General features: G+C 49.5%; 7 protein-coding genes across 7 annotated transcripts; 3 read left to right on the top strand and 4 right to left on the bottom strand.

Annotated features, from left to right (window-relative positions):
* Positions 1 to 840: 840 nt before the first annotated feature.
* N7509_005758 (MDR family MFS transporter) lies at positions 841 to 2,550 on the bottom strand (the record flags this gene model as incomplete). The annotated part of the gene is made up of 2 exons (XM_056630395.1): positions 841 to 2,181; positions 2,239 to 2,550. The coding sequence occupies 2 exons, from the start codon at positions 2,548 to 2,550 to the stop codon at positions 841 to 843; spliced, it is 1,653 nt and encodes a 550-aa protein (XP_056489697.1).
* Positions 2,551 to 4,778: 2,228 nt separating this feature from the next.
* N7509_005759 (putative extracellular cellulase CelA/allergen Asp F7-like) lies at positions 4,779 to 5,970 on the bottom strand (the record flags this gene model as incomplete). The annotated part of the gene is made up of 3 exons (XM_056630396.1): positions 4,779 to 5,189; positions 5,258 to 5,623; positions 5,680 to 5,970. The coding sequence occupies 3 exons, from the start codon at positions 5,968 to 5,970 to the stop codon at positions 4,779 to 4,781; spliced, it is 1,068 nt and encodes a 355-aa protein (XP_056489698.1).
* Positions 5,971 to 6,634: 664 nt separating this feature from the next.
* On the bottom strand, positions 6,635 to 10,857 carry N7509_005760 (exocyst subunit SEC8; the record flags this gene model as incomplete). The annotated part of the gene is made up of 8 exons (XM_056630397.1): positions 6,635 to 7,609; positions 7,665 to 7,772; positions 7,826 to 7,974; positions 8,039 to 8,174; positions 8,234 to 8,791; positions 8,848 to 9,833; positions 9,889 to 10,062; positions 10,125 to 10,857. 8 exons carry the CDS (start codon positions 10,855 to 10,857, stop codon positions 6,635 to 6,637), a joined length of 3,819 nt encoding a protein of 1,272 aa, XP_056489699.1.
* A 517-nt stretch (positions 10,858 to 11,374) lies between these two features.
* Positions 11,375 to 14,000, bottom strand: ampp (aminopeptidase P; the record flags this gene model as incomplete). The annotated part of the gene is made up of 10 exons (XM_056630398.1): positions 11,375 to 11,622; positions 11,683 to 11,727; positions 11,782 to 11,866; positions 11,930 to 12,764; positions 12,820 to 12,865; positions 12,919 to 13,140; positions 13,203 to 13,264; positions 13,320 to 13,485; positions 13,552 to 13,611; positions 13,670 to 14,000. Coding segments are annotated over 10 exons (2,100 nt in total), but the record flags the coding sequence as incomplete, so codon positions are not given.
* A 623-nt stretch (positions 14,001 to 14,623) lies between these two features.
* On the top strand, positions 14,624 to 17,943 carry N7509_005762 (putative importin 13; the record flags this gene model as incomplete). Its single annotated transcript, XM_056630399.1, has 4 exons — positions 14,624 to 14,710; positions 14,769 to 14,959; positions 15,036 to 15,528; positions 15,595 to 17,943. 4 exons carry the CDS (start codon positions 14,624 to 14,626, stop codon positions 17,941 to 17,943), a joined length of 3,120 nt encoding a protein of 1,039 aa, XP_056489701.1.
* Positions 17,944 to 19,178: 1,235 nt separating this feature from the next.
* Positions 19,179 to 20,198, top strand: N7509_005763 (NAD(P)-dependent alcohol dehydrogenase; the record flags this gene model as incomplete). The annotated part of the gene is made up of 1 exon (XM_056630400.1): positions 19,179 to 20,198. The coding sequence occupies one exon, from the start codon at positions 19,179 to 19,181 to the stop codon at positions 20,196 to 20,198; it is 1,020 nt and encodes a 339-aa protein (XP_056489702.1).
* Positions 20,199 to 21,316: 1,118 nt separating this feature from the next.
* On the top strand, positions 21,317 to 22,651 carry N7509_005764 (uncharacterized protein; the record flags this gene model as incomplete). Its single annotated transcript, XM_056630401.1, has 1 exon — positions 21,317 to 22,651. One exon carries the CDS (start codon positions 21,317 to 21,319, stop codon positions 22,649 to 22,651), a length of 1,335 nt encoding a protein of 444 aa, XP_056489703.1.
* Positions 22,652 to 22,897: the final 246 nt, after the last annotated feature.

Genomic DNA, 22,897 nt, shown 5'->3' on the forward strand with positions numbered 1-22,897 from the left:
AAATGGAATGAATGGGGTGGAACAACTACTAGTATATTCACAATAGAAATAAAATAAAATATTATATCTCAAAAAGAAAAAGGAAAGTATTTGGTAGGTGTAAAACTGAAACAGACTGCTGGACGACAAATCGTAAGGGAAGTAACCTTCCTAGGCTTCTTATAACAACTACTAACACTAGTACTCCGTGCAACTAAGCTGATTCTACTCCGTACTACTCCGGATAGCCAGGCTCCTCGCATTTGATTACCGAGTCAGTTAGCTGCGCTGTGTGCTAATTTTCCAGAGCTGAAGAAGATCGAGTAAGTCGTGGGGACTGAAGAACGAAAACGACTGGTGGATTGTTTCAGCGAATCTACGGCCGTAACCTGATTAGGCAATTGGTTATTCTCTCTTTGCATTGATGTTTGCACAAGTCGAATCTCACTCGTGCAGTATACAGAGACCCAGCCCACTGGGTGGACCTCACATGGGACCAATTCAGTCGGGATTGGCTGGTTAGAGCGGAAGCCCACCAAACAGAGCAAATGCCCCTGAGTCTTGAATGGTAGACCCTTAAATTGCGACCAGCCCCTGAATCAGACCAAAACATAGTACGTGCGCTGGATTGATCTATGTAGCATTTGAATCCAAAGCCAGTTTCTTGAGAGGGTAAAGTGGTTTACTTATTTCGCCCCATTTCTCTATTCTGGAAAATCATGAATCCCGTCCACAGTGCTAATCTGAATGGAGATATTCATTAAATTATCTATTACATAGTATGCCAATATATCATGACCATCGGGCCGAAACAACTAGCCAGACTGGTACCTATCTAGTACAATCTGTTTGCGACTTGCATCAAAGAGCCGGAACGGCGGCTTCCTTGTTCTCACCACCAGCCTTTTTCACACTCTTCCACTCCAGGAAGAGACTCGACACAAAAGCAACAACCATCAACGCTAGGGCGACGCGATATGAGTCTCTCAGGCCACTCATATAAGCCTCGATCACACCATCTATCTGATCAAGCTTTTCAAGTTCGCCAAGGACCTTGCGCATCTCAGTCGCACCAGCTCCGACAATAGCCATGGGGTTCACACCTGTCGTGTACTTGGTGATTCCATCAATGAGTCCATTCTGGAAAACTGACTGGCCAACAGCGATAAACAAAGCTCCGCCCAGAGTTTGGAAGAACATGACTGCAGCTGTGCCGACGGGGATGTCCTCCGGCGAAAGCACGGTTTGGACAGCAGTCATCGGGACCTGGAAGCCTGCGCCCACACCTGCGCCTGCAACAATCTGGTAGCCGATCCACTTTCCGGTCGGCATATCGACATCGAACAGAGTGATGAGACCCGTGCCGATGGCAGCAATTGCAGTACTTCCGATCAAAAAGGGTGTGTAGTATCCCGCCGCAGTAATCAAGCCTCCGAAGGTGACCGAAGAAACAACGGTAGCCAGCATGAGAGGTAGGAGCTGAATACCGGATTTCATGGCGGAGGATCCTTTAACACTCTGGAAGTAGATGGGGACATAATACACCAGCAAGAAGAAAGAACCGCCGAAGAACAGGGCAAACAATGATGCCGCCAGAACGGTACGCTTCTTCAGAATGTGAGGTGGTAGAGTAGCCTTTTCGCCCAGGTATATTTGTGAGGCGGCAAAGAGAATAACCATGAGGCCAAAACCGACGAATAAGCCGATGATTTTGGAGTTGTTCCATGGGTACTTGTTTCCTCCCCATTGGAGGGCAAGCAGCAGGCAAATGATCGCAGGAATGAGCAGACTGGCACCAATCAGATCCAACTGCTTGATGCGCTCCCAGACAGAGGTACCGGAGAGATCGCTCTTCTTTGGCACTTTGAGGATGAAAACGATGACGGCAATTGAGAGACCACCGATAGGCAGGTTGATATAGAAGCACCAGCGCCATGTTATACCGTCTGTAAACGCACCGCCGAGGAGTGGACCAGCGATCGATGCGATTCCCCAAACCATTCCAAATGCACCGAAAACCAATGGTCGTTTAGGCAGTGGTACTGTGAAAGATATGATCACCAAGGCACCGGAAAATATACCTGCAACGCCAATTCCTGCAATGGCTCGTCCAACAATCAGGACTGTGCTGGATGGTGCAACAGCGCAGATAAGAGACCCGATTTCGAAGATCAGAACGGCTATTAAGAATCCCCATTTGACCTGTGCGATTGATGATTAGATCTAGCTTCTTGGTTGGTAGCTGTTAGGTTGACCCACACTAAAAGTCTTATAGATCCTGCCGTACGAGGGCTGAAGTGCAGTTGACGTGAGGAAGTATGCACTGCCATACCAGGCAATATCTGAGATACTCTTGAATTGATCGGTGATTTTGGGGATGGCGACACCGATGATGGTCTGATCGAGCGCCACTAGGAAGATAGCGAGGTAAAGTGCGAGGATAACAATGATGACTTTCGAAAAAGGAGGGTATTCAGGCTCTGTTGTTTCTTGAACATCCTTGGCGACCTTTTCTGGTGTACTTTCGATATCCACGTTCGTAAGACTGCTGGCTTTGCTAGCTTCCGTCATTGTCACTCGCTATTATGACACGAGACAATAAACAGAGTTTTTTGGGCGGTATCAGACCCGTTGGAAAGGAGGATGAAGTAATTGGGAGACTCTCCATCTAGCTGCCAGCTTCCCATGGTTTTATAAAACACCGATCAAAGGCATCGGAGATCGGTGCCCGGTTATACCGAATCGAAAAACCCGATGACAAAAAATGAGCCACATGCGACATGATACGGCCTGACGCTTCTGGAACCCTGGATTAGTGTTGGTGTAGCGCCTCAAATACGAGGCGGAGGTAGACGATGGACCAATCAACGACTCGGCTGGCTCGGGATACCCTCAGATCTTCATTTCAGCACCGTAAGAAGCTGGCGACCATAGCGAATAGCGGTCGGAGCCGTGAGTCACTCAGCCAACGGACGAACGTACCGGACCGGACGAAAAATTTCCTTGTTTCTCTGCAGCTTCGATGTATTCCCTTAGGCTTACCCCGGCTGACGCTTGTATGCCTTTATTGGGCTAGAGGCGGAGAGAATGTTAGACCGTCCCCATGCTCCCCAAAGCCCGACCAGGGACAACGGAATTAACCTTAACATCCTTATCTCCACTCCATCCAAAGGGTATTCGCGGGAAAATTGCGGGTGCGACTTCACCTCGGGGTGTACTTGGCTAAGAAGGGCCTTGGGTGGTAAAAATTGTTGCATGGCCTTGTGCCAACTCACAGACCTGCTGTAAGACGTCGACTACATAGGTGCCAAGACGATTTCGTGATCGCCTCAAGCCCTTGCGGCTTTGAAAGCAATGTCGGGCAAAACCGTTAAAAATCCCCGAGGTCCGATATGCGATGCATGCCAGTAAGATACTTCAGCCACATGTAATACGAAAAAGCCACATGGCAGAGCAAAAAGTGATAGACGACAAAAATGACCCTTGACCTTATGATAACTCTTGTCTCATATGTTTGCGCGACGTTGGCTGCCTTGGTGCTAACTATGTCACCACATGAAACAGCAATCGAGTTACAGATAGTCGGGCCACTCCCTCATACCTCGACTTATGTTTCATGCGAGTTCAAGTTGGCTTTGATTGGTAGATAATTTCCTTCTCCCGCGTGATTCAACGAATGTCTTTCTGGCACAAACACGAATTGGTGTTAACACTGACACAATTTGACCTAGTCCGAGATATGTTGGTTCTTAGCTGTAAAGTACTCCTTATCTATAGAGTGGTGCCTTAGGTACTAGTAGTTAGTAATTATAATCGTACATAGTATAATCTCGAACTCCTTCAAATCATGGGCCACAAGGGCATTTACAGGCCTAAATAATGACATGGCCGACCGTGTTGAAATCCATATAAATAATAGTCTCTGGATTCTGAGAATCCTAGCACTTGGGAAGGGCGCATTCTTTCCCCTAATTGGAACTTCTCGTATTTTTTGACAGCCAGCAATCCGGGGTATCCGGAGTATGCTGCCTAAACTACCTGGGCACTGCCTGAACCTTATAAACCCTGATAAGAAACCTTTGCACAGACCGTATGATTGCATGTTAAGAGAATCTCTGACTTCACCCGCTCGCTATGGACCTATGGGGAGAAAGCAGATGCGCTTTCCGTCCACAAATGTGTGTTGGGCAGCTTCAACTCCTGGAAGGTCATTGTCGGCATTGCTCTTGATCAACATCCATCGATAACCAAAATTTTCAAGCAGGAAACACAATGCTATATCGTCATTTTTGCCATCATTCGTCGACGTCTTTAGTAATATGCCCTTCGTCATGGTGAATATAGATAGAATTATAGCACCAATCAAATACTAATCATCACTTACCCGAACTTGATGCTCTACCGACGTTAGGCAGCACAACTGGAGTTCCACTCATTCCTGTTTATCAACTCGAGTAGCGTCATGTGCAGAAATCAGCTGTTGCGCGAAATTTGTAGTTGATTTGTGCGACAACCTAATAATTCGATTTGGAGTGAAAAAAAGGGTACCTCTCCAACTTGAAGTTGTGGTCGGGGGACGGGGTCGTGATTCATACAATGACTTCAAGGAGTCCTTTGAGTAGCCGCCAAGCAGGCTCCCGCATCGTGCTTTACTATTTACGAGTTTATGAATTCTCGCCTCTAGGCTGTTATTCCAGATTTCAAATAGAGTATATGTATATTGTCAAAATATAGCTTAAGAAGAGAAGTTTAAAATAAGACCATCGTGTTCAGCATGACAACACTAAATCCACCAGGCCTCACAGGTTAGAGCCAGCAGTTATCTCCGAACCGGCCTCAGAGCCTACGTTCTTAACGACGACAGTAGTTCCAGACTCGCCGGTGACACGGACCGTGACACTGTCAGTACCGAAGCCAGAGCTGTTCTCGAAAAAGTTGTAGTCTGTCCTGGTGGTGCTTTGCCAGTTGCTTCCGCCATCAGTGCTAACCTCAAGCTTGGTGACAGGCTCGTTGGCGTTAACCACCTGCATCGAGAACCAGTACGCAGAAGTACCCTCCTTGTTCTTGAGCTTCAGGGGGCCCTCGAGGTCGCAGGAGACAGCGGAGTAAGTGATGTCGATGACACCGGCTGAAATGTCGGAGAGTTCAGCGAAAGCGTCCTGGAAGAGATCGAAGTGTCCTTCTGCGCATTCGGGGCATTTATCCACGATCTGTTTTGAGTTTGTTAGCGGTTTTCGAATTTATCTGTGCGGCATTGCTTTTGTTTCAGAGGTCTTACCATGGCCTTGATGGTCTTGCCGTTGGGCCCGGTGACGGCGACACAGGATCCGCACTTGGCTGCATTGTCCCAGACCGCACCGGAGAATGCAGTTCCGAAGAGGTTGCTGGGGATGGTGTATCCAGAGAACGAACAAGTACCACCCGCGACGTTTCCACCATAGAAAGTAGCTTCGCCGGATGATCCACCCGAAGAGGAAGATACAGAAGCCTGCTTTGACTGAGCAACGGGGGTTTGAGAGACGGCAGCCTCCTCAGTCACGGAAGAGGTAGTCGGAACTGCAGCATGAACAGCAGGGGCCTGGGAAGATGATGTGGTGACAACCACAGCAGCCTGGGTAGTCTCAGGAACTGAAGCCTCAGTAGTCTGGGGACGGAAGCCTCAGTAGTCTCGGGGACGGAAGCCTCAGTCGTTGGGGCCACAGAAGAGGGGATAGCAGCCACATATCCGACAGGTGAAGAAGTCTCAATCTGAATAGGGGTCTGCGTCTCCGAGTCGGTGACGGGGGCAGGCGTCGAAGGAGTGCTTGTAGGTTCCTCAATGGCCACTGGGGTTGGGGTGGCGGTAATAGGCACAGACATGGTGATAACAGTCGGCGAGTATCCCTTAGGGCAAACTCCAGAGTTTCCACGAAGAACCAGCGGGCTGGCAGAGACAGTAGCTGCGCTGCTGAGGAGGGCAAGGCCCATAGAGGCAATGTTTTGATACTTCATTTTGCGTGATTGTCTTTTCTCAGAAGGATTCAAGTTGGTAAAGAATGATAATTCCCTCGCGGATGCGGGTTGAATGAATGGGGGAGTGCAACTGTGTAGAGATCGGACACAATGGCACAATATAGAATGAATGGATGTTTGGATATCAAATCCGAAACTGAAAAAAAGAACTGTCACGGACAGGTGGTGAAAAAGAGTGTGAGAGGCAAGAAGGGAAAGGAACTTGAAGACGAAGACCTAAGACCATAAATCAAAAGGAATCAGGCTATCATCTTAGGCGCTGACTGTGGGCGCATACTATTTCGCAGCCACAGGGTTTAGAGAAATGAGGTCGAGACATCTGAAACCAGCGTGGAGCTTGGGCGCCAGAGACTAAACTCGGGACTGTCCGAAAATGGATGCGCGCCGTGCCTGAGTGGGCTTAGCGGGGGCAGCTTAATTAATTGAGAGGGAGAATCATTAAACAAAAAGGCGCTACTGAAGACTAGACCGTTGGAGGCTGCAATCCTTCTACGAGTATGAGACGTGAGATTGTCATGTCATATTTGGGGCCAAAGCCTGTCCGGGACCCCTACGGACCTGTGCTAAAAATTTTGACAAACAGCTATTTGCCAGTGTATATAGTATGAAGAGTACATGGTGAACGCAAATATTCTTTAGTTGTCTATCGCGCATCCCACATGACTTCGTTGAGTCGTAAGAGCGCATCCGCGCTGGCCTTTTTGGACGACATGAAGTCTTCCCGGTTTTCTGCACCCCGTGGACCTCGCAAGACCTCGGAGAAACAGAGATCCACCAGCACTCGCAGTTCGTCATAGGTAAATGGTTCGCCGTTACCTGCTGCCAAGGCGCCGTCGCCCTCGGCAGCGAACGCATCCTTCTCGTCCTTGGAGTAGTCTAGCGCCTTCTCGGCACCCTCTAGGAACCAGTCCAGGAACTTAGCGCTCCGAGGCAGGGCCACAACTTCGTGAAGAGAAGCTTCGCCAGGGTGGGAAGGGTCGACAGTGGGGTCGATAATGATGTTCTTCAAGTTTTGCTGTAAGACAAGCACATCCAATTGTAGGCGAAGGGCACCATTCTCATTCATCGCTCCGATGTATTTTGTGCAGGACACAAATACGCGATCGATGAACCGTGCAAGGCCGGAGGTGATGAACCAGTGCTCGGCAGATCCCAAATAGGTAGAGATGTTGGTATCGAAGGCGATTAAGTCACTGTTGAGCCCTAAAATTGTCGGGGAGGCAGCAGTTGGCTGGTTCAGAATAATGTGCCACCAGCTGTCGGTGGTGCTTGGAGAAGGTGTGGCGGGCTCGGAGTTTCGAACAGTAGGAGGATTAGGTCCCGACATGGTCTTGGTGAGCATGTGGATGATACCACAGCGGATATCAACATGCAATGTAAGAAGAGCAGTAGATCCGAGACCATGAAGTGATTGCAAAGTCTTGTCAAATGCTGTCGCAGTCTCGTCGTTAAGTGGCAGATACACGGGGCTGTTGACACTATCACGCTTGGGCTTCATTGCTCCAAAGAGTGTCCATCTTCGGGATGGTCGGCCGTTGGTGGATAAAGACGTCGTGGTATGCTCCGTAGAAGGGTCGACAATTAGTCTGATCTTGGCGAGGTGGCTTCCAAGCCATTGCTATAGAGACGAGTTTAGCAATCGTCAGGCAGGTGATGGGTACGATGGTACTTACCATGCTATTGTACAGCAGCGAAATGGCCACAACGGTCTTAGGGTCGGATATAATATCGTATGGCTCCAAGGGGACTTGATCTGTCCGTTTGAGGAGGAGATCAATTTCCTATGTCTATTAGTGTCTTCTGCCGACAAAACGACGATGCGATAAGAACTTACAGTATCAATAAGTGTCTGCTTCTTCTCGCCTGGCCCTTTCCATAACTCGTCAACTATATCATGGATGTCACCGGCCTCGGCGAATGACGCAGCAGCTTTAAGCCGGACAGCGCCTCCATGCATACGCGCGGAAACCTTTGTCACCATTGCTTTGAGAGAATTAGTGGCTGTCCAGGTATTCCATTCTTGCTCCACGCCGGCTAAGAGACGCACCTTTATACCACCCAAAACACTTATCATAATAAGTCACGATCTGATCAATCAACAATTGCGTGAATGCTTGATCATGTGGGATGCTCGATAGCATCTTGCTGAATTCTCGCACAATCGACATGAACTTCACAGTTCCCTAATTGATGAAATTGTGAGATGAGGGAGCAATGTATGGAGAGTGATAACAATTCTTACCCTAAAAATAGGTCGTGGCGAAACCTTGGTCCACTGGGGATCTTCAGTAAATGCATCGACGGCAATGAAACTGAGCGTGCATAGATCGGTGACAGTCTCATCCAGTTGGGGAAGGAAGACATTGACCATGAAGTCATCAAGGAAGGATGTCAGTGTGCTCATGGAGATATCAGAGTCAACGGGCACAATGTCCTTGAGACGTTGGATGAAGGAAAGCGAAGGCGGAAGAAGCAGCCGCATGTTGAAAACACTTGGCTCCAGGAGAATCTTATGACCAGTTCCAGAGTTGCCTTGTCGTGACGAAGAAGCATCGTTTGCAGCTGCCTTTTGCCTGGTTTTCGAAACAAGACCTGGGACAGAGGATTTCAGAATTTCATCCAGCTCGTCTTGCTCGGCCTTCATTTCAGTGCCTTCGTCCATGTCGGACAACTTAAACATTCTCTTGTTCTTGTCGCGGTTTCCTGTGTAGAGGTTGCGCCGAGCATCGGCCTCTTCGCTGCGGGAACCAAAGGAACCGTCTCCATCAGTGGCAAGGTAATCATGCAACAAAGAGCGAATCTGTTTGGGGGCAAATATTAGTACAGTGTTACAACTAGGCTACCGGGCTTACTTACCTCGCTCTGCAAGAGCTTCCACAATTCCTTGAAACCACCGCCAAGTGTATCACCCTTGTTTAGACCCTCTCGTCCAACAATCCCTTCGATAACGTCATGAACAACTCGATGGCCTTCTGCAATCGACTCAAATTTGGCATAGAGAGCGAATAGGAATTCAGAGAGCACATGCCCACGCTTCTCAATCGTTTCCGTGGGCAGGTTCGATTTGGCCTGGTTGTCATGAGAAGAAAAGGTACGGTTCGGGGCGGGATAACGGTTGTCAACTTCGGCATTGGTTTTGTCAACCACCGCAAACAATTCCACGGGAAGGCGCTGTTCAATTCGGTCGACAGCAGTATCGAGATGGCCCATTTTGTTGAGTGCTTCTATCAGTAGTTGAATATATGAGAATGTGTCCGCCTCGGGATTTCGTGATGAATCCTCTATCATGGCCGTAGTTGGATCGAATTTGGCCAAAAATGTGTATATCGGTCGTTCCCAGGAACGATTACCTGACCAGCTGGAGGAATTGATGTCTCCCTCGCCTACGGGAGCCTTCCATCTATCCGAACAGTAGGGCGACTTCAGATAAAGGTGATCATGCAGTTCTTCAATCAGAATTTCCGTGAGAGAGGTTTCCTGGTTACTGAAATAAGCCCGAACATCAGACAGAGCGCCAATGTCTTCAAGCTCGGAGCGGCGTAGCAAGCGCGATCCTGTATGCAGTACTTCAACGGCCGCAAGGAATCGCTTGTCAGATATACGAGACTCAAGCTTCTCTGGGAGTGATTGGATCTCTTCTATCTGGGCGAACAGCTGCAGAAGATCGTCATAGTTTTGGGAAGACGTCGCCAGCCCTTTTAGCTCTGGTTTGGTTGACAACAACCCGCTCTTTGCCTCATCCAGAGAGTGTCTCAGGTTGCGCACTCGTCCTTGGGAGCTGGAAATATTAGATTGGATCATGTGGTATGTACCAATGGAACTGTTAAATCCCTGATGGTGCTCTGAGGCAGGTCTGGTCAGTACTGGTAAATCGAATGGGCGGAGAAAGATCCTAACCGTTCACAATTGACTTGAGAGTCCTCTGGATCTCATTGTACATTTTTAGAAACTCCGGCTCACGTTCGGCTTTTCCCAGAGTACTTGTGTCCATGAGGCTGAGCGCGACATGGACGGGGATACATTCGGGGCCCGTCATGAATTCCCAATCCCGCTGAATTGACTGTAGAACATCTGTATACGTTCAGGTTATTAGTGAATTATCCAGAACTTGGTGTTGGAAAGCGTCCACGAACCTTCAACTGATTGGATCGGTCCCGAATTGTTTGGTATAAGACTGGCTTGGTGAGGGTTCATGTCCCGGCTGCGACTCTCCGCATATTGCGCAGCATCTCTCGAGCGATCTTGTGGGGGGCGATTCTCCCTTGGGCGCTGTTCTCTTGGGCGATCCTCTCTCGGGCGCTGTTCTCTCGGGCGTTCTTCTCTTGGGCGTTCTTCTCTTGGGCGTTCTTCTCGTGGGCGTTGTTCTTCTCGTGGGCGTTGTTCTTCTCGTGGGCGTTGTTCTTCTCGTGGGCGTTGTTCTTCTCGTGGGCGTTGTTCTTCTCGTGGGCGTTCTTCTCGTGGGCGCTCTTCCCTTGGACGCTCCTCTCTCGAACGCTCCTCTCTCAAGTGAGCACCATCCCTCGAGTTCTGATATCTCCTCTCCGACTCCCCACCCCGTGTTCTCGATCGCGACGATGCAGAATGCGACGAGCCCGGCGGCCTGTCTCGTTCTGAGCGATCACGCCGGCGCTCCGGCGACGGGGCAGGAGACAAAGACGGTTGCTGAGAAGCCTCCGGATAAAAGCCACCATAGCCACCTGGACGAGACCGACCAGACGCCGATGAACTGGCACCGCTTCGACCGCCGTATCCGTTCACTCCGAGATTATTGTTGTTGTTACCACCATATCCACCTTCGCTCTGCTGGTCATATCGGCTTGAGTCGCCGTAGCCGTAACCGTTTCCGTAACCGTTGCGACCGCTCATTCCCAATGGTTTCTGGCCGCTCACGCCAGGTGTCTAGGCCGATTTGGTAGGGTGGTCGTAGGCAGCGACAAGGGGTGCGGGGGAGGCCGCCAATGTGGGGGACGTTGGGATTCAAGTGCTGTGGCCTTCGCGCGACGGGTGTTGAGGAAGGGAAGCGACCATTCTTGGTCGGAGGATTCGGGAGAAGGGCGTTGTGTGTTTGTGGAGGTGGAGGGATGGCATTGGGGCACGGGGAAGTTGGTCTTCGGTGTTGGCGGCTCCACATGAGCTTCCCGCATTCCAACGTGACCTTCAAATATTTGGTAGATTTGGTAGATTTGGCAGAGTACATCCATGGATTCCCCCTTTCAATTTACAAACCAAACCCAATGGAGGTTGTATGGCCTCGCGCCGCTACACTTTACAGTACTTGACTTTTCATGTACCCACAGAAGATTGTATTGTAGATGAAGAGTAGGTTACGTCAACGAGCCTCAAAGACAGGGCTATATTTAACTATGGACTATTGCAGACCAGCCTATTTGGAAATAGGCTTGGTCTCACGCTCAAGCCACTTCCGGCTCAACTCGTCGTTGTTGAAGAACTGGTGGGTCTTATCCCACACTTCAGCATGGTAGTCGTTCACCCACTTGAGTTCGGAGTCGCTCAGCAGAGAAGGCTCGATCAGGTTGCGACCAATGGGGGTCATGGTGACATGCTCAAAGCCCAACCATTGCTTATCGCCAAATTTGTGGGGAGTAGTAACTTCGCGGCACATAACGATATCTATCAAAGAGTAATTAGAATGGAGGCCCAGTGTTTTAGATGTTCGCGGACAGAACTCACTCTCAATGCGAATACCGAACTTGCCGTCCTCGTAGTAGCCGGGTTCTAATATCATTGATCAGTCATTTGAGTCTGGGTTTCAAGGCGGAAATAACAAACCATCCGAGATGACATTCCCAGCCGCAATCGGGACCTCGGTGTACTGCACACGAGTTCCGATACCCATGGGACCCTCGTGCACGTTCTAGAAACGAGGTTAATATATAAGCAAAGTAGGAGGCAGGGCATTTGACAAGTGTCTGCTTACCAGGTAGGAGCCAACGCCATGTCCAGTGCCGTGGAGGAAATCCAGGCCTTCTTTCCAGAGGTGCTGGCGAGCCAGAACATCGATAGCAAAGCCACTAGTTCCCTTGGGGAAGACAGCAGTGTCAATTCCAATCATTCCCTTCAGGACCAAGGTGAAAGCACGCTTCTCAAAGTCGTTGGGTTGACCAAAGTGGAAAGTCCGAGTGGTATCAGTAGTTCCATCAAAGTACTGGCAGCCGGAATCGCAGAGGTAGATGGCGGTCGGATCAATGGTCGCACAGCTACCCTTCTCAGGCTTGTAGTGGATCACAGCGCCATTGGGACCGGTAGAAGAAATGGTATCGAAGGAAAGGCCAGCAAAGAGATCATGCTTGGAGCGAATCTGCTCCAGCTTATCAGCGCCATCAACCTCGTCCATGACGGTCTTCTTGTTGATAAGCTCATTCTCAAGCCAAGCAAAGTATTCGGTCAGTGCAGCACCATCGCGGATGTGACAGGCGCGCATGCCCTCCAATTCTGTCTCGTTCTTGACAGCCTTGGCATCTGCGACCGGGCTACGAGCTTCCTCGACCTGATCCTCGCCGCCAAGGTTTAGGCTGAGAGCCCACGAAGCCTTGTTAGACAGAAGGAACTTGGCAGCCGATTCATCCGCTGATTGGCTTCTGGCAACGCTGAGAGCTTTAGCGTCGGCAAAGATGGAATCATATGGCTTGATGACAACGTCTTGGCCAAGCTGGGCCTTGACCTCGGGTGTAAGCTTCTCATCATCCACATAGAGCTCTGCGGTGGTTGGGGTGATAACCGCGTAAGAGAAAAACACCGGATTGTAGGGAATACTAGATTTTGTTAGCCACAGTTGGACATATAACAATGTCAATCGGATAATCTCACTCGTTTCCACGCAAGTTGAATAGCCAGGCGATCTCGTCGAGCACAGCTATTGCATAATGTTAGGCGACTGCGATAGTAAACCGAACATGGACGGCTTACAAATGATGAATCCAGCCTTCTTCTTCGTCTCCAATTCCTTGCGCAGCTCGGTGATCTTCTCTTGAAACGGACGACCAGCGTACTTAATTGGGTGCGCGCGAACTTTCTCGCTAGGACGGGCTGGGCGGTCCTTACCCCAAACCAGATCAACCAGGTTTTGTTGGATTCCCACCAGCGAGGAGCCGTTCTTCTCGAGGGTCTCGGCGAGCTTGCGTGCACCAGCTGTATAGAGATACAAGCGTTAGCCGTGATAACCACGGGCCGTGAATAGAACGGGTACTTACAAGCCGTGATCAGAGACGGGTCAACACCAACGGCCTTGCCGCCTTGGGATTGTTCCGTGGTCCTATATCACACTCAGTCTCGATCCAATTCCATATCAAGTAAAATATCATCCATACCACTCCTGCCATGTGGGCACACCTTCGATGCCGCGCTTGAGGAGCTGCCAATTGCCATCGAGTTGCTTGGCGGCCTGGTTGAAATAACGACCGTCGGTGGACAGAGCAGCCTTGCTCAGAGAAATAATGGCAGTGCCGGCGGAGCCAGAGAACCCGGAGATGAATTCTGATATTGAAATAGACTGTGAGTGGTTGCAAGGGGGTGTGATCGAGAATGATGGTGGTGGCTAACCTCGGCGGCCGTCGCAAGGCGCGATATATTCGGACTGGTGACTATCTTCGGAGGGAACGACTGAACAAGAGATTAGCAGCAGGTCGAGGAATTGGGCAGTAGGAGAAGGCTGGCATACTGTAAACATCAACCTTGTTATCTCGCATCAGCTGCCGCAGCTGCGAGAGGCGCTGTGTGGTATCCACGGTCGCCATCTCGAGGGTGAACCGGGGGCGAGATGCGGAGAAGAACCTCTTAGGTTGAAGGGGCCTCAGTGATCGCAGTGATGTCCAGGGAAGGCGAATAGGGTGGGAGAAGAGCATGGGCGAGACGCCTGGGGGGGGGAGGACTCTGCGACCTTCAGCTGAATCACCGAACAGAGCTGCCAGGTGGTGGGAGGGCAGGGTGGAAGGTGGCAGATAAGTGATAAGAGAGAGTGGCTTCAATTCCGCCGGTCGTGTGCCTAGGGTAGCTATGGGGAATTAGTACTGGTAATTTGCCCCGGTGGCCGGCTAGTCTCGCTGTTGGTCGGTTGGAGGGGACCGGCCCGTCTGTTTGCATGTCACCTTCAAATGTTTGCATTGCACTGTGCTAGTAGTTGCAGCAGTTGGAAAATATGATTTTAATTGTTGAACGAGTACGGAGTAGTATGTACTTTTTTTTACTTTTCTTTGTAGTATATAAAATCATCTAATGCATTGTGCCCAGGTGGCTATTGCGTGATTTCTTCTTATATATAAGATTTATTGATTTATGGCTATCGTTGGATTATTATTTTTTATATACAGAACATAGTACCTGGTGGCTATTACCTGATCGCTTTCTTGGATGCAAAAAGTAGGGACCATTGCCTTGACCAGGATTCTACCTGCCCAATTCTTGCCTTGGTTAATTTATGGCCGATGTTTCTCGCCGTGTTTATTTCCACCACACCGCCCGAAAGCCCCGCGTTTGACCGACTACCCTACCGCCTTGACTCCCACCAATCGCCGTTGGGATCACAGGAAATCTCCTGCAGAAAGCCGGCTATCACCACGTGATGCTTTGTATACGCCCTTTTTCCTCCTTCGCACTTCCATTCATCACCCCCCCCATGAGAGAGCTTGGTGATGAAATAATGGCGACGCAACTTGCAGGCATGGGACACAATACCGGAGGTCCAGTTGCTGAGTCACACACGGTATGACTGTCACCAAAGACGCTCTATTTGAAAGTCACGTCTTCTCACACTTTCTTAGCTCGTCAGTCAACTCTATCACCCGGGCAATCAACGCGATCCGGCGCGGATCAATGAGATCCAAGCACGGTTGCAGCAACTCCAGAAAGGCGAAAATGCCTGGGAAATCGCGGATTCCCTGCTACGGGAGCGATCAGCCCATCATCGGTTCATGGGAGCACTTACATTCACAGTTAAAGTTAATGTCTCAAGGTGGGTAGTATAATGTGTTTGTCCCGGAGACAAATGTCAACTATTGGAAAGTTCGTTGCTAATAAATTGATTCCAGCGGTGATATTGAAGAATCCATGACTGTGGAGATTTTAGCGCAGCTCGTCAACCATTTCGTCGCTATTGTTAACGAGGGCGAACAGGCGATGGTAATTAGGAAACTTGCATCCAGCCTGACAACTATTTTCAGGCACCCGAAATCACCATGGAAACGAGCTATCTGGCAGCTGGCTGCCAGTCTTGCTCATGGTGGATATGTCTCTGAACAGGAATCCCAGACTGTGGATTTCCTAAATGGGGTACTGCCTGCTCTAAGCACACAACAAGCATTGGCATTGTCATTCTTCTCAGTGGCGCTGGCTGAGGACGGATTGCGGCTAGAGGTTGAGCCCCAGGATGCCAAGCCGATCCTGGAAAGGTGCCAAGCGAACATCGAGGATGGTTTTCTGTTGGTGCGATACATCATGCAGCAGATTACAATTTCCGAAGCTGCACTCAGGGAAGAGTCAACAGAAGTTACATTAGCGAACGAGGCTATGAGTTCGTGGAAGGTGAGTTTACCAAGACCTGAATGTAACTATATCCCGTGGATCACTGACGTGCTTTTCGTCTGAAAGGCCTGGCTAGGTGTTTATGCAAGCCGTTATACATCGAGTGGCGAGAGTCTTCAGGGTATCGCTGTTCAATGTGGTCAGGATATTATCAAAATGCTTCGATTTCCTACCCTTAGCGAAAGTGCGGCAACAGTATTGACTCAGGCCTTTGACAATCGCCGCTGGGCCTTTGATGAGAATTCCATATGGGCTTTGTCAGAAATCCTATCCGACTCTATTGTGACGATGCACATCGTTGCTATTACCAAGGGCGACGAGGGCAATGAGAGCATGGCGTACGTTGACCTCTTGGTCGCGTATCTCTCATACCTTCATTTGGAGCTGTTCACCGATCCGATGAAACCCCAAAACATCGGAATTTTGACCATTGTCCATGGCATTTTCAAAACCCCGGGATACGCCTCTATCGATGACCCGGCAACACCCCGTGTTCTGGAATACTGGTGTGAAATTGCCGAATCTGCTACCGATGAGCTAAATTCCGAGGATCCCCGGTATCAGTTGGTCAAAGGTCAACTAGCCGAGGTGGTCCTAGGATTATTCAACAAACTTCTCTACCCAGCAACCGAGGACCTCGAAGATTGGGGCGATGATGAAAGGGCAGAATTCAACTCTTCCCGTTATGAAGCCTGCGACTATCTTCTATCAGCCTATCCGATATTAGGGGTGGACTTAGTGCGCGTATTCCAAAAGAGCGCAACAACCCATCTCGAGAATCATGATTGGCGAGGGTTCGAGGCCGCTATGTTTTGCATTGCACAACTCTCCGAAGCAGTCGATGAAAATGGCCATGCAGATCAGTGTCTGGATGCGATTTTCGGTAGCAATGCCTTTTCTCAACTTTGCACAGGCAGCGAGGCGCAGATTCCTCTCAAAGCGCGTCAGACTCTGGTGGACACATTTGGAAAGTACGAATCATATTTCGAGCGTCAGAACTCGCTCCTTCCGGGTGTTTTGAACATTCTTTTCGAGTCACTCAGCTTCGAGCCCTGCGCGCAGACAGCTTCACGATCCATCTTGACCCTCTCGAAGTCCTGTGCTCGTGTCTTGACTCCAGAGCTCCCTATTTTCCTAGATCAGTTTGACCAGTTCCGCACCAAGCCAACGGCAACCGTATCGACTATGCCAAAGGTCTTGGAGGGTATTGCGACGATCATTCAAAAGCTATCTACCGACCAGGAGAAGGTTGAAATGCTTGAGAGAATTCTTGATTTCTTCGTCCAGGAGGCGAAGAAGGCTCGAGAAGAAGCCGGCACGTCATATGATGTGGCTCGATCTCATGGTCATCTTGTGTTAGGCTGTATCGCCAGCATCGGAAGGGGGCTTCGCGCTGATTCGGACGAAGTTTTCAATCTTGATGAAGCAGAAGAACAAAACCCATATCCACCATCTTTCTGGAACGCCGGCCCGGGCTCTCGAGCTCAGCAACTGATCATGGAAGCGATGCGTATCCTCATTGTGGACTTCCCAGTGGACAGCGGTATCATAGATTCTGCGTGTGATATTCTCAAGGCTGGATATACAGAGTCATCCGGTCTTTTTGTCTTCCCTCCGTCACTGACAGTTGACTTCATCAAGAGCTTCCCATTGGGTATATCCGGAACAGATGTCATCATGGCCACCGCCTCTTCCTTCCTTGCTTCCCACGCCTCCCATGCAGCTCATATTCGCAATGAAGCAGTGGCCTTGATCATCCATGTGACTGAACTATTCTCGTCGATGCTCCAAACCCCCGATATCTACGACCCGGAAACTGCCAATGCTGGCATAGACTTCCTCGCACGCCTACTTCCGAAATACTACCACATACTATTCTCACTCACCGAACCGCTCCCATCTTCAACAGGAAATGCTTCATCACAGCATTCGCCTGTGTTCGCAGTCCTCCTCAACTTTACACTCCATGCACTGAGCAGACCTGAGCCATTGACAATTCGCTCAGGCTCTAGTTTCTGGGTCACGATGATAGAGCTGCGTGGCGGGAATGCGGAAGAAACAGCAGCACTCGACCAGGTTCTGGAACAATTCATCCCACCATTGTGCCAAACTCTGGTCAAACAATTCGCCGGTCGTTGTTCAAGGTCAGATCTTCCATTCCTCAGCGACGCGCTTCGACGAACCATCTTCAACAAAATGAGACAAGCACGACCAAGCCTCGCAACTGCACTTGAAACGCTCGATGCCCAGATGGCAGATACAAACGGGAACCAAGTGCCAGTCTTCTCTCCACAAGACAAATCTCGGTTCCTGGAAACTCTCATGATTGCCAGGGGTGCGAGGCCACAGACTCTGGAGCTTGTCAGGAATTTCTGGCTCAAATGCCGCAACATGAGCTTTGATTATACACAATAGATCCTTAAATGGTCTATCAATATGCGACGATGACGACGATGATGGGGAGTTTTGGGTGATTGAACATTTTCTTAGATATCCATTCGCGGGAGCCAGACTGGCACTTCGAAGACCGAGTTTTAGGCCATACTAACTCTACCGCTATCGATAAATGGCAACATTGAAAGATCTATTAAAATGTAAATATTTTGTGAAACGCCATATTTAATTAGATTTGCCTATAGGCCAGTGCCCCGTTATGTGAGTAGCTGTCAATCGGGGAATGGCAGTTAGGATCGGACAATTACACCATTTTATGACTAGCCTGTTTTGGCTGCCTCCGTTCCATGACTACGAATCCAAATAATTCTTGAACAACTCTCATTTCAAATCAAGTTTAGCAAACTGAGATACATTGGGGGTAAAGTAAATATCAATAACCCAGATTTGGAACAAATTCATTCTACCCTGTTCGAAGTCTGACTCGGTGAAAATCGTGGTTAATTATCTCACTTTTGTGATGGATATAATCGTTGATGTTTACGGATGCGTCAAGGTACCGACCAGACATCTGCCTCTGCTGACGTCAAGTTAATGAAGAAAATTCAGTTGCAAGGCATCGAATTCGGCCTGGTGAGAGCATTTAGACGCACGTGTGGCATTGTTAGGTAAAAATGCAAAAATAGCAAAAAAGAAATGCTCACGTCCAGATTTGAACTGAAGACCTCGGCATTACTAGTGCCGCGCTCTACCAACTGAGCTACGCGAGCTTGTTGACGATGCCATTTGAAAAGAACGAACTATTTTGAGAATGCCTAGATGACGAAATCAAAACGTAACCACTTTATCGGAAATAGAGCTTTTTGACGGGGACCCAGACTCGATTCAAGGAATGTCGAGGACGATCAATCGGTACTAGGTTGCGGCCTGTATTTTTCCTTAGCTTATTTTACCATACCCCGCTTTCGACTCCTGGCCCTGGCTTCGTACATTCTTCTCGTTGTGATTGATACCCTGCTTATCGGCCCCCTCGCCCGTGGTCTCTTCACCTAGTTTCTTCGCCAAAGTAAAGCTCGCAACTAAAGAAAACAATCTCATCTTGAATCTCAAATAATTCAACTTTCAGATATTTGCTGACTAATATTTATATTGACGTCATCGTGTTATATCTCTGAGATTGGTTTTGCCGATCCTACCCCTCAGCCAACAATATCGCATCTAGGCACCCTATAGTGCTACTACTTGATTGATTCACAATGGAGGAAACCATGAAGGCATGGCAGCAAAATGCCCCCGGTCCTGTTGAGGAGAACCTCAAGCTCGTCGACAATGTCCCGAGTCCCAGTACAGCTCTCAAAAAAGGCGAGATCCTCGTCCGCGTCGTCAGCGCTTGTCTCAACCCAGCAGACTATAAAGTCATGGAAATGGGATTTCTCGCTCGTGCCACCGTCAAATTCCCCAAGGTCATGGGTATGGATCTCAGCGGTACTGTCACAGCGGTGGCCGAGGGCTCGACGGACGTCAAAGTCGGCGACTACATCCTTGGCCGTGTCGATCCAATGAAGTCCCACGGCTCTCTATCCCAGTTCCTAGTCTTGTCACAAGAGGAATATGCTGTGATTCCCAGGGAAGTGGATCTTGATCATGCTGCCGGTGTCCCCACCGCTGGTATGACAGCCTACCAAAGCATCAAGCCCTACGTCAAAGCGGGCGATCGTATCTTTATCAACGGCGGCTCCGGGGGAACAGGATCCTTCGGTATTCAAATTGGAAAGGCCCTCGGGTGCCACGTCACAACATCCTGCTCAACAGCCAAAGTCGATTTAGTGAAAAAGCTAGGCGCCGATGCAGTCATCGACTACCGCGTCGAGAATATCGTTACTGAACTGAAAGCCGAAGGCCAAGTCTACGATCTGGTGGTGGACAACGTTGGTAACTCGCCAAAGGACTTTTTCGCCACGACGCCTGGATTTTTGAGGTCAGCGGGCCATTATATTGCCGTCGGTGGCTCCCCGTCGCTTCAAACGGTTCAGAATATGACGAAAGGTCTGCTGTGGCCGAGCTTCCTGGGTGGCACGCCACGCAAATTTGTGCCGTACTTCACCAAGAACGTACGCGAGGATTATGAGCAGCTAGCAAGTTGGCTCGCTGATGGGACCATCACAACGACCATCGATTCAACATTTGAATTCGAGCAGGTCATTGGGGCATTGGAACATCTCAAGAAAGGCTCTAGCACGGGAAAGGTCATTGTGCACGTCTCCCCCAAGGAATGAGAGTGTCGCCTACGAGCAAAATGTTGAATGAGGAATATAATGGTATCTTGATTTGATTGGTGCTCAATTCAAGTTGACAGCAATGGGTTACTAGGTACTTCAAGTTCTTGGTATTCTGGTGTTCAATCGCAGTATTCCTGGCTTTTGATTGAAGGTATATCCATGGATATATTGCTGTAATTACCAAGGTTCAAGACTCGGTTATTCTACCCTCAATCTTTTGGTTGAACTACCTAGCAAGGACCTCGGGATATTTTGCTGTATGTGGCGGTGGATGAATGGTCACCACAAGACAGCCCTTCACGCTCTTTCTCACGACACGAACCCCCAAAGCGGGGACACTCTCATGGCAAAAGACATCACCGATTAGTCTTGATGTGTCGGAAATATATACCGGGAGGCGGTCAAAACGTTATTCGGTCGACAGCTATTCAAGGAATGGTATTTTTAGCAATAGCAAGATTTGACAGGAACTTGAACCAGACAAAGAAATCTAGTGCCCGGGCTACTAGAATTAATACTACTAGTAGCAGAAGGAACCTGAAATTGTGCAGGTTTTATACTAGTAGTAGTTTATCTCTAACCATAAGCCGGACCCTGCTCTATTGAGGCCCACTTTAGCAACTTTCAAATGTCCGTCCCCACTTACCAACAATTAATTTCAAGTTCCTGAAGAGTCAATTCATTTCTCTATAGAAGACACGATAACCTGGGGGCCTATAGTCCACAGGTGTCACTATCCTATATATAATAGCATCGTGTGACCACTGTAGGACTTGTACTATACATAGCTGAGCCACGGTGTGGCGGAGTGCCCAGATAGCGCTAGACCCGAAATAGGCAAACGCTAACCATAATAGGACGTCCACCGTTTACAAAAATAAAAATGCTTCAACATCCCTTCGCGCCCGACGTGGTCAAGTGGAGTCGTAGCCTGGCCCTGGCAGACTCGGACATGCCAGTGCCGTGCCAGGGCCAGGGCCGGTCTCACCGCATTGCAGGCAACTTGAACAGCCCTGCAGGCGCCTAGTATTTAACCTAACTTCTCGATTCTTCAAACAAAGACCCGTCTTTTCGACGCCATACCTATTTCTCGATCTTTCTAGCCTCATCTGGGGATGCCTCACATATCCAATACCCCGGAATCTTTGATACCACGCTCGGATTCCCGGAATCCAGCCAACACATGTAGAGGTATCACAACTCAAGGCCGGCCCTGTCGGCGCGGCATAACACCGTCCCCAAATCCGTCTCCGGTATCGACTCCTCAAAAGAAGGGCTCTCGACATGCACCGATAGATGTGGATTCTTTGTATTGCTGGCAACACAAAGACCAGGCTTCTTCCTCGACCCCGGCCACTCAACCCACAATCCATGAAGACCCTTTGAAGCCAAGGTCTAGCATTGATACTCTTATGGACCGACTTGGCGTCCTTGACATCAACGATGGAACGCAAAAGCCTCCAAATAGGCGGTATACGAACCAAGCCAATCTTGGCGAAAAACTTCGACCTCGGCCCAAGAAGAAGAAAAGGTCCTTCTGCTGCTTCGAAATCGTGGACGAAGAAAGTGACGAGGATTCCAAACCATCCATTCCAGTCCAGAAACCCCCACCATCTCGTCCATCACATCATTCTAACCAAGGGCGCCCTCAAAATGGCCGCATCCCATCATTTGGCCAGCCAAAACCATCTCGGCCTTCTGCACCAACTCCCAGAAAGTCTTCGCAGACCGGATCTCTTTTATCATGGATTCCTTCCACTTTGGAACCTCAAACGACATCGATCCTTTTGACGGAACTAGCCAAACCTATCTCCGATGCCGACGAGGAAGGCTACATCTACATGTTTTGGGTCACACCTCCAAAAAGTACTCCACGAGGAAATGGACCAAGTGGAACGGCACAACCTCCCGTCCCAAGAGATATCGCATCCTCTCTGCTGCCACAATCTCCCTACAAGGATAACACCCTCCGACCCCCAGCACAACCACGAAGTGTCAGTGATGCAATTCGCGCAGCACGGGATCTCAATGCATTAACCACAAACCCGACACCTACCTCACCCGGCACACTCAGACTGAAAATAGGCAGGACGAGTAATGTCCACAGAAGACTGGTGGAATGGACACGCCAATGCTCCCACGATTTGACACTCATCCGTTACTACCCTTACACCCCGTGTTCGTCTACAAACTCTTCCCCAGCTAGAGTGCCACCATCTCGGACCCCGGCGGCCTCTTCAGTATCCGGAGGCAAGGTCCCGCATGTCCATCGCGTGGAAAGACTTATTCATCTTGAATTGGCGAATCTTCGAATTCGTGATCTTGGCCAGTGTACGGAATGTGGCAAGGAGCATCGCGAGTGGTTTGAGGTTGAAGCGCAGAAGGACGCATTGCGAAAGGTAGATGAATGTATTCGGCGGTGGATTGCATGGGGGGAATCGATGAAGTGAATGTCAATTAGCGATCCGCATTGAGTCATACTATTTGAGAAGTTTCTTGATCTGGTCCGATTGTAGACTTACTAGGCTTAGTGGCTTTTCTGGCGAATTGCGGGTGGCTCTCTCCCCTCAGGCACCCATCCTTTTCATTCACTGTAACAACTCCGTGGTAACTCCGTGATAACTATCCACCTGTCTCTTTTGTCCTTCTCTCTCGTCCTTCTCTCCCATCAATAAGCCTTCTCATCTAATACCCCT

The sequence above is a fragment of the Penicillium cosmopolitanum genome (genome assembly GCF_028827165.1).
Source record: "Penicillium cosmopolitanum strain IBT 29677 chromosome Unknown utg000006l:49.0-5199605.0:1.0-5204138.0, whole genome shotgun sequence".
Taxonomy (NCBI): Eukaryota; Fungi; Ascomycota; class Eurotiomycetes; order Eurotiales; family Aspergillaceae; genus Penicillium; species Penicillium cosmopolitanum.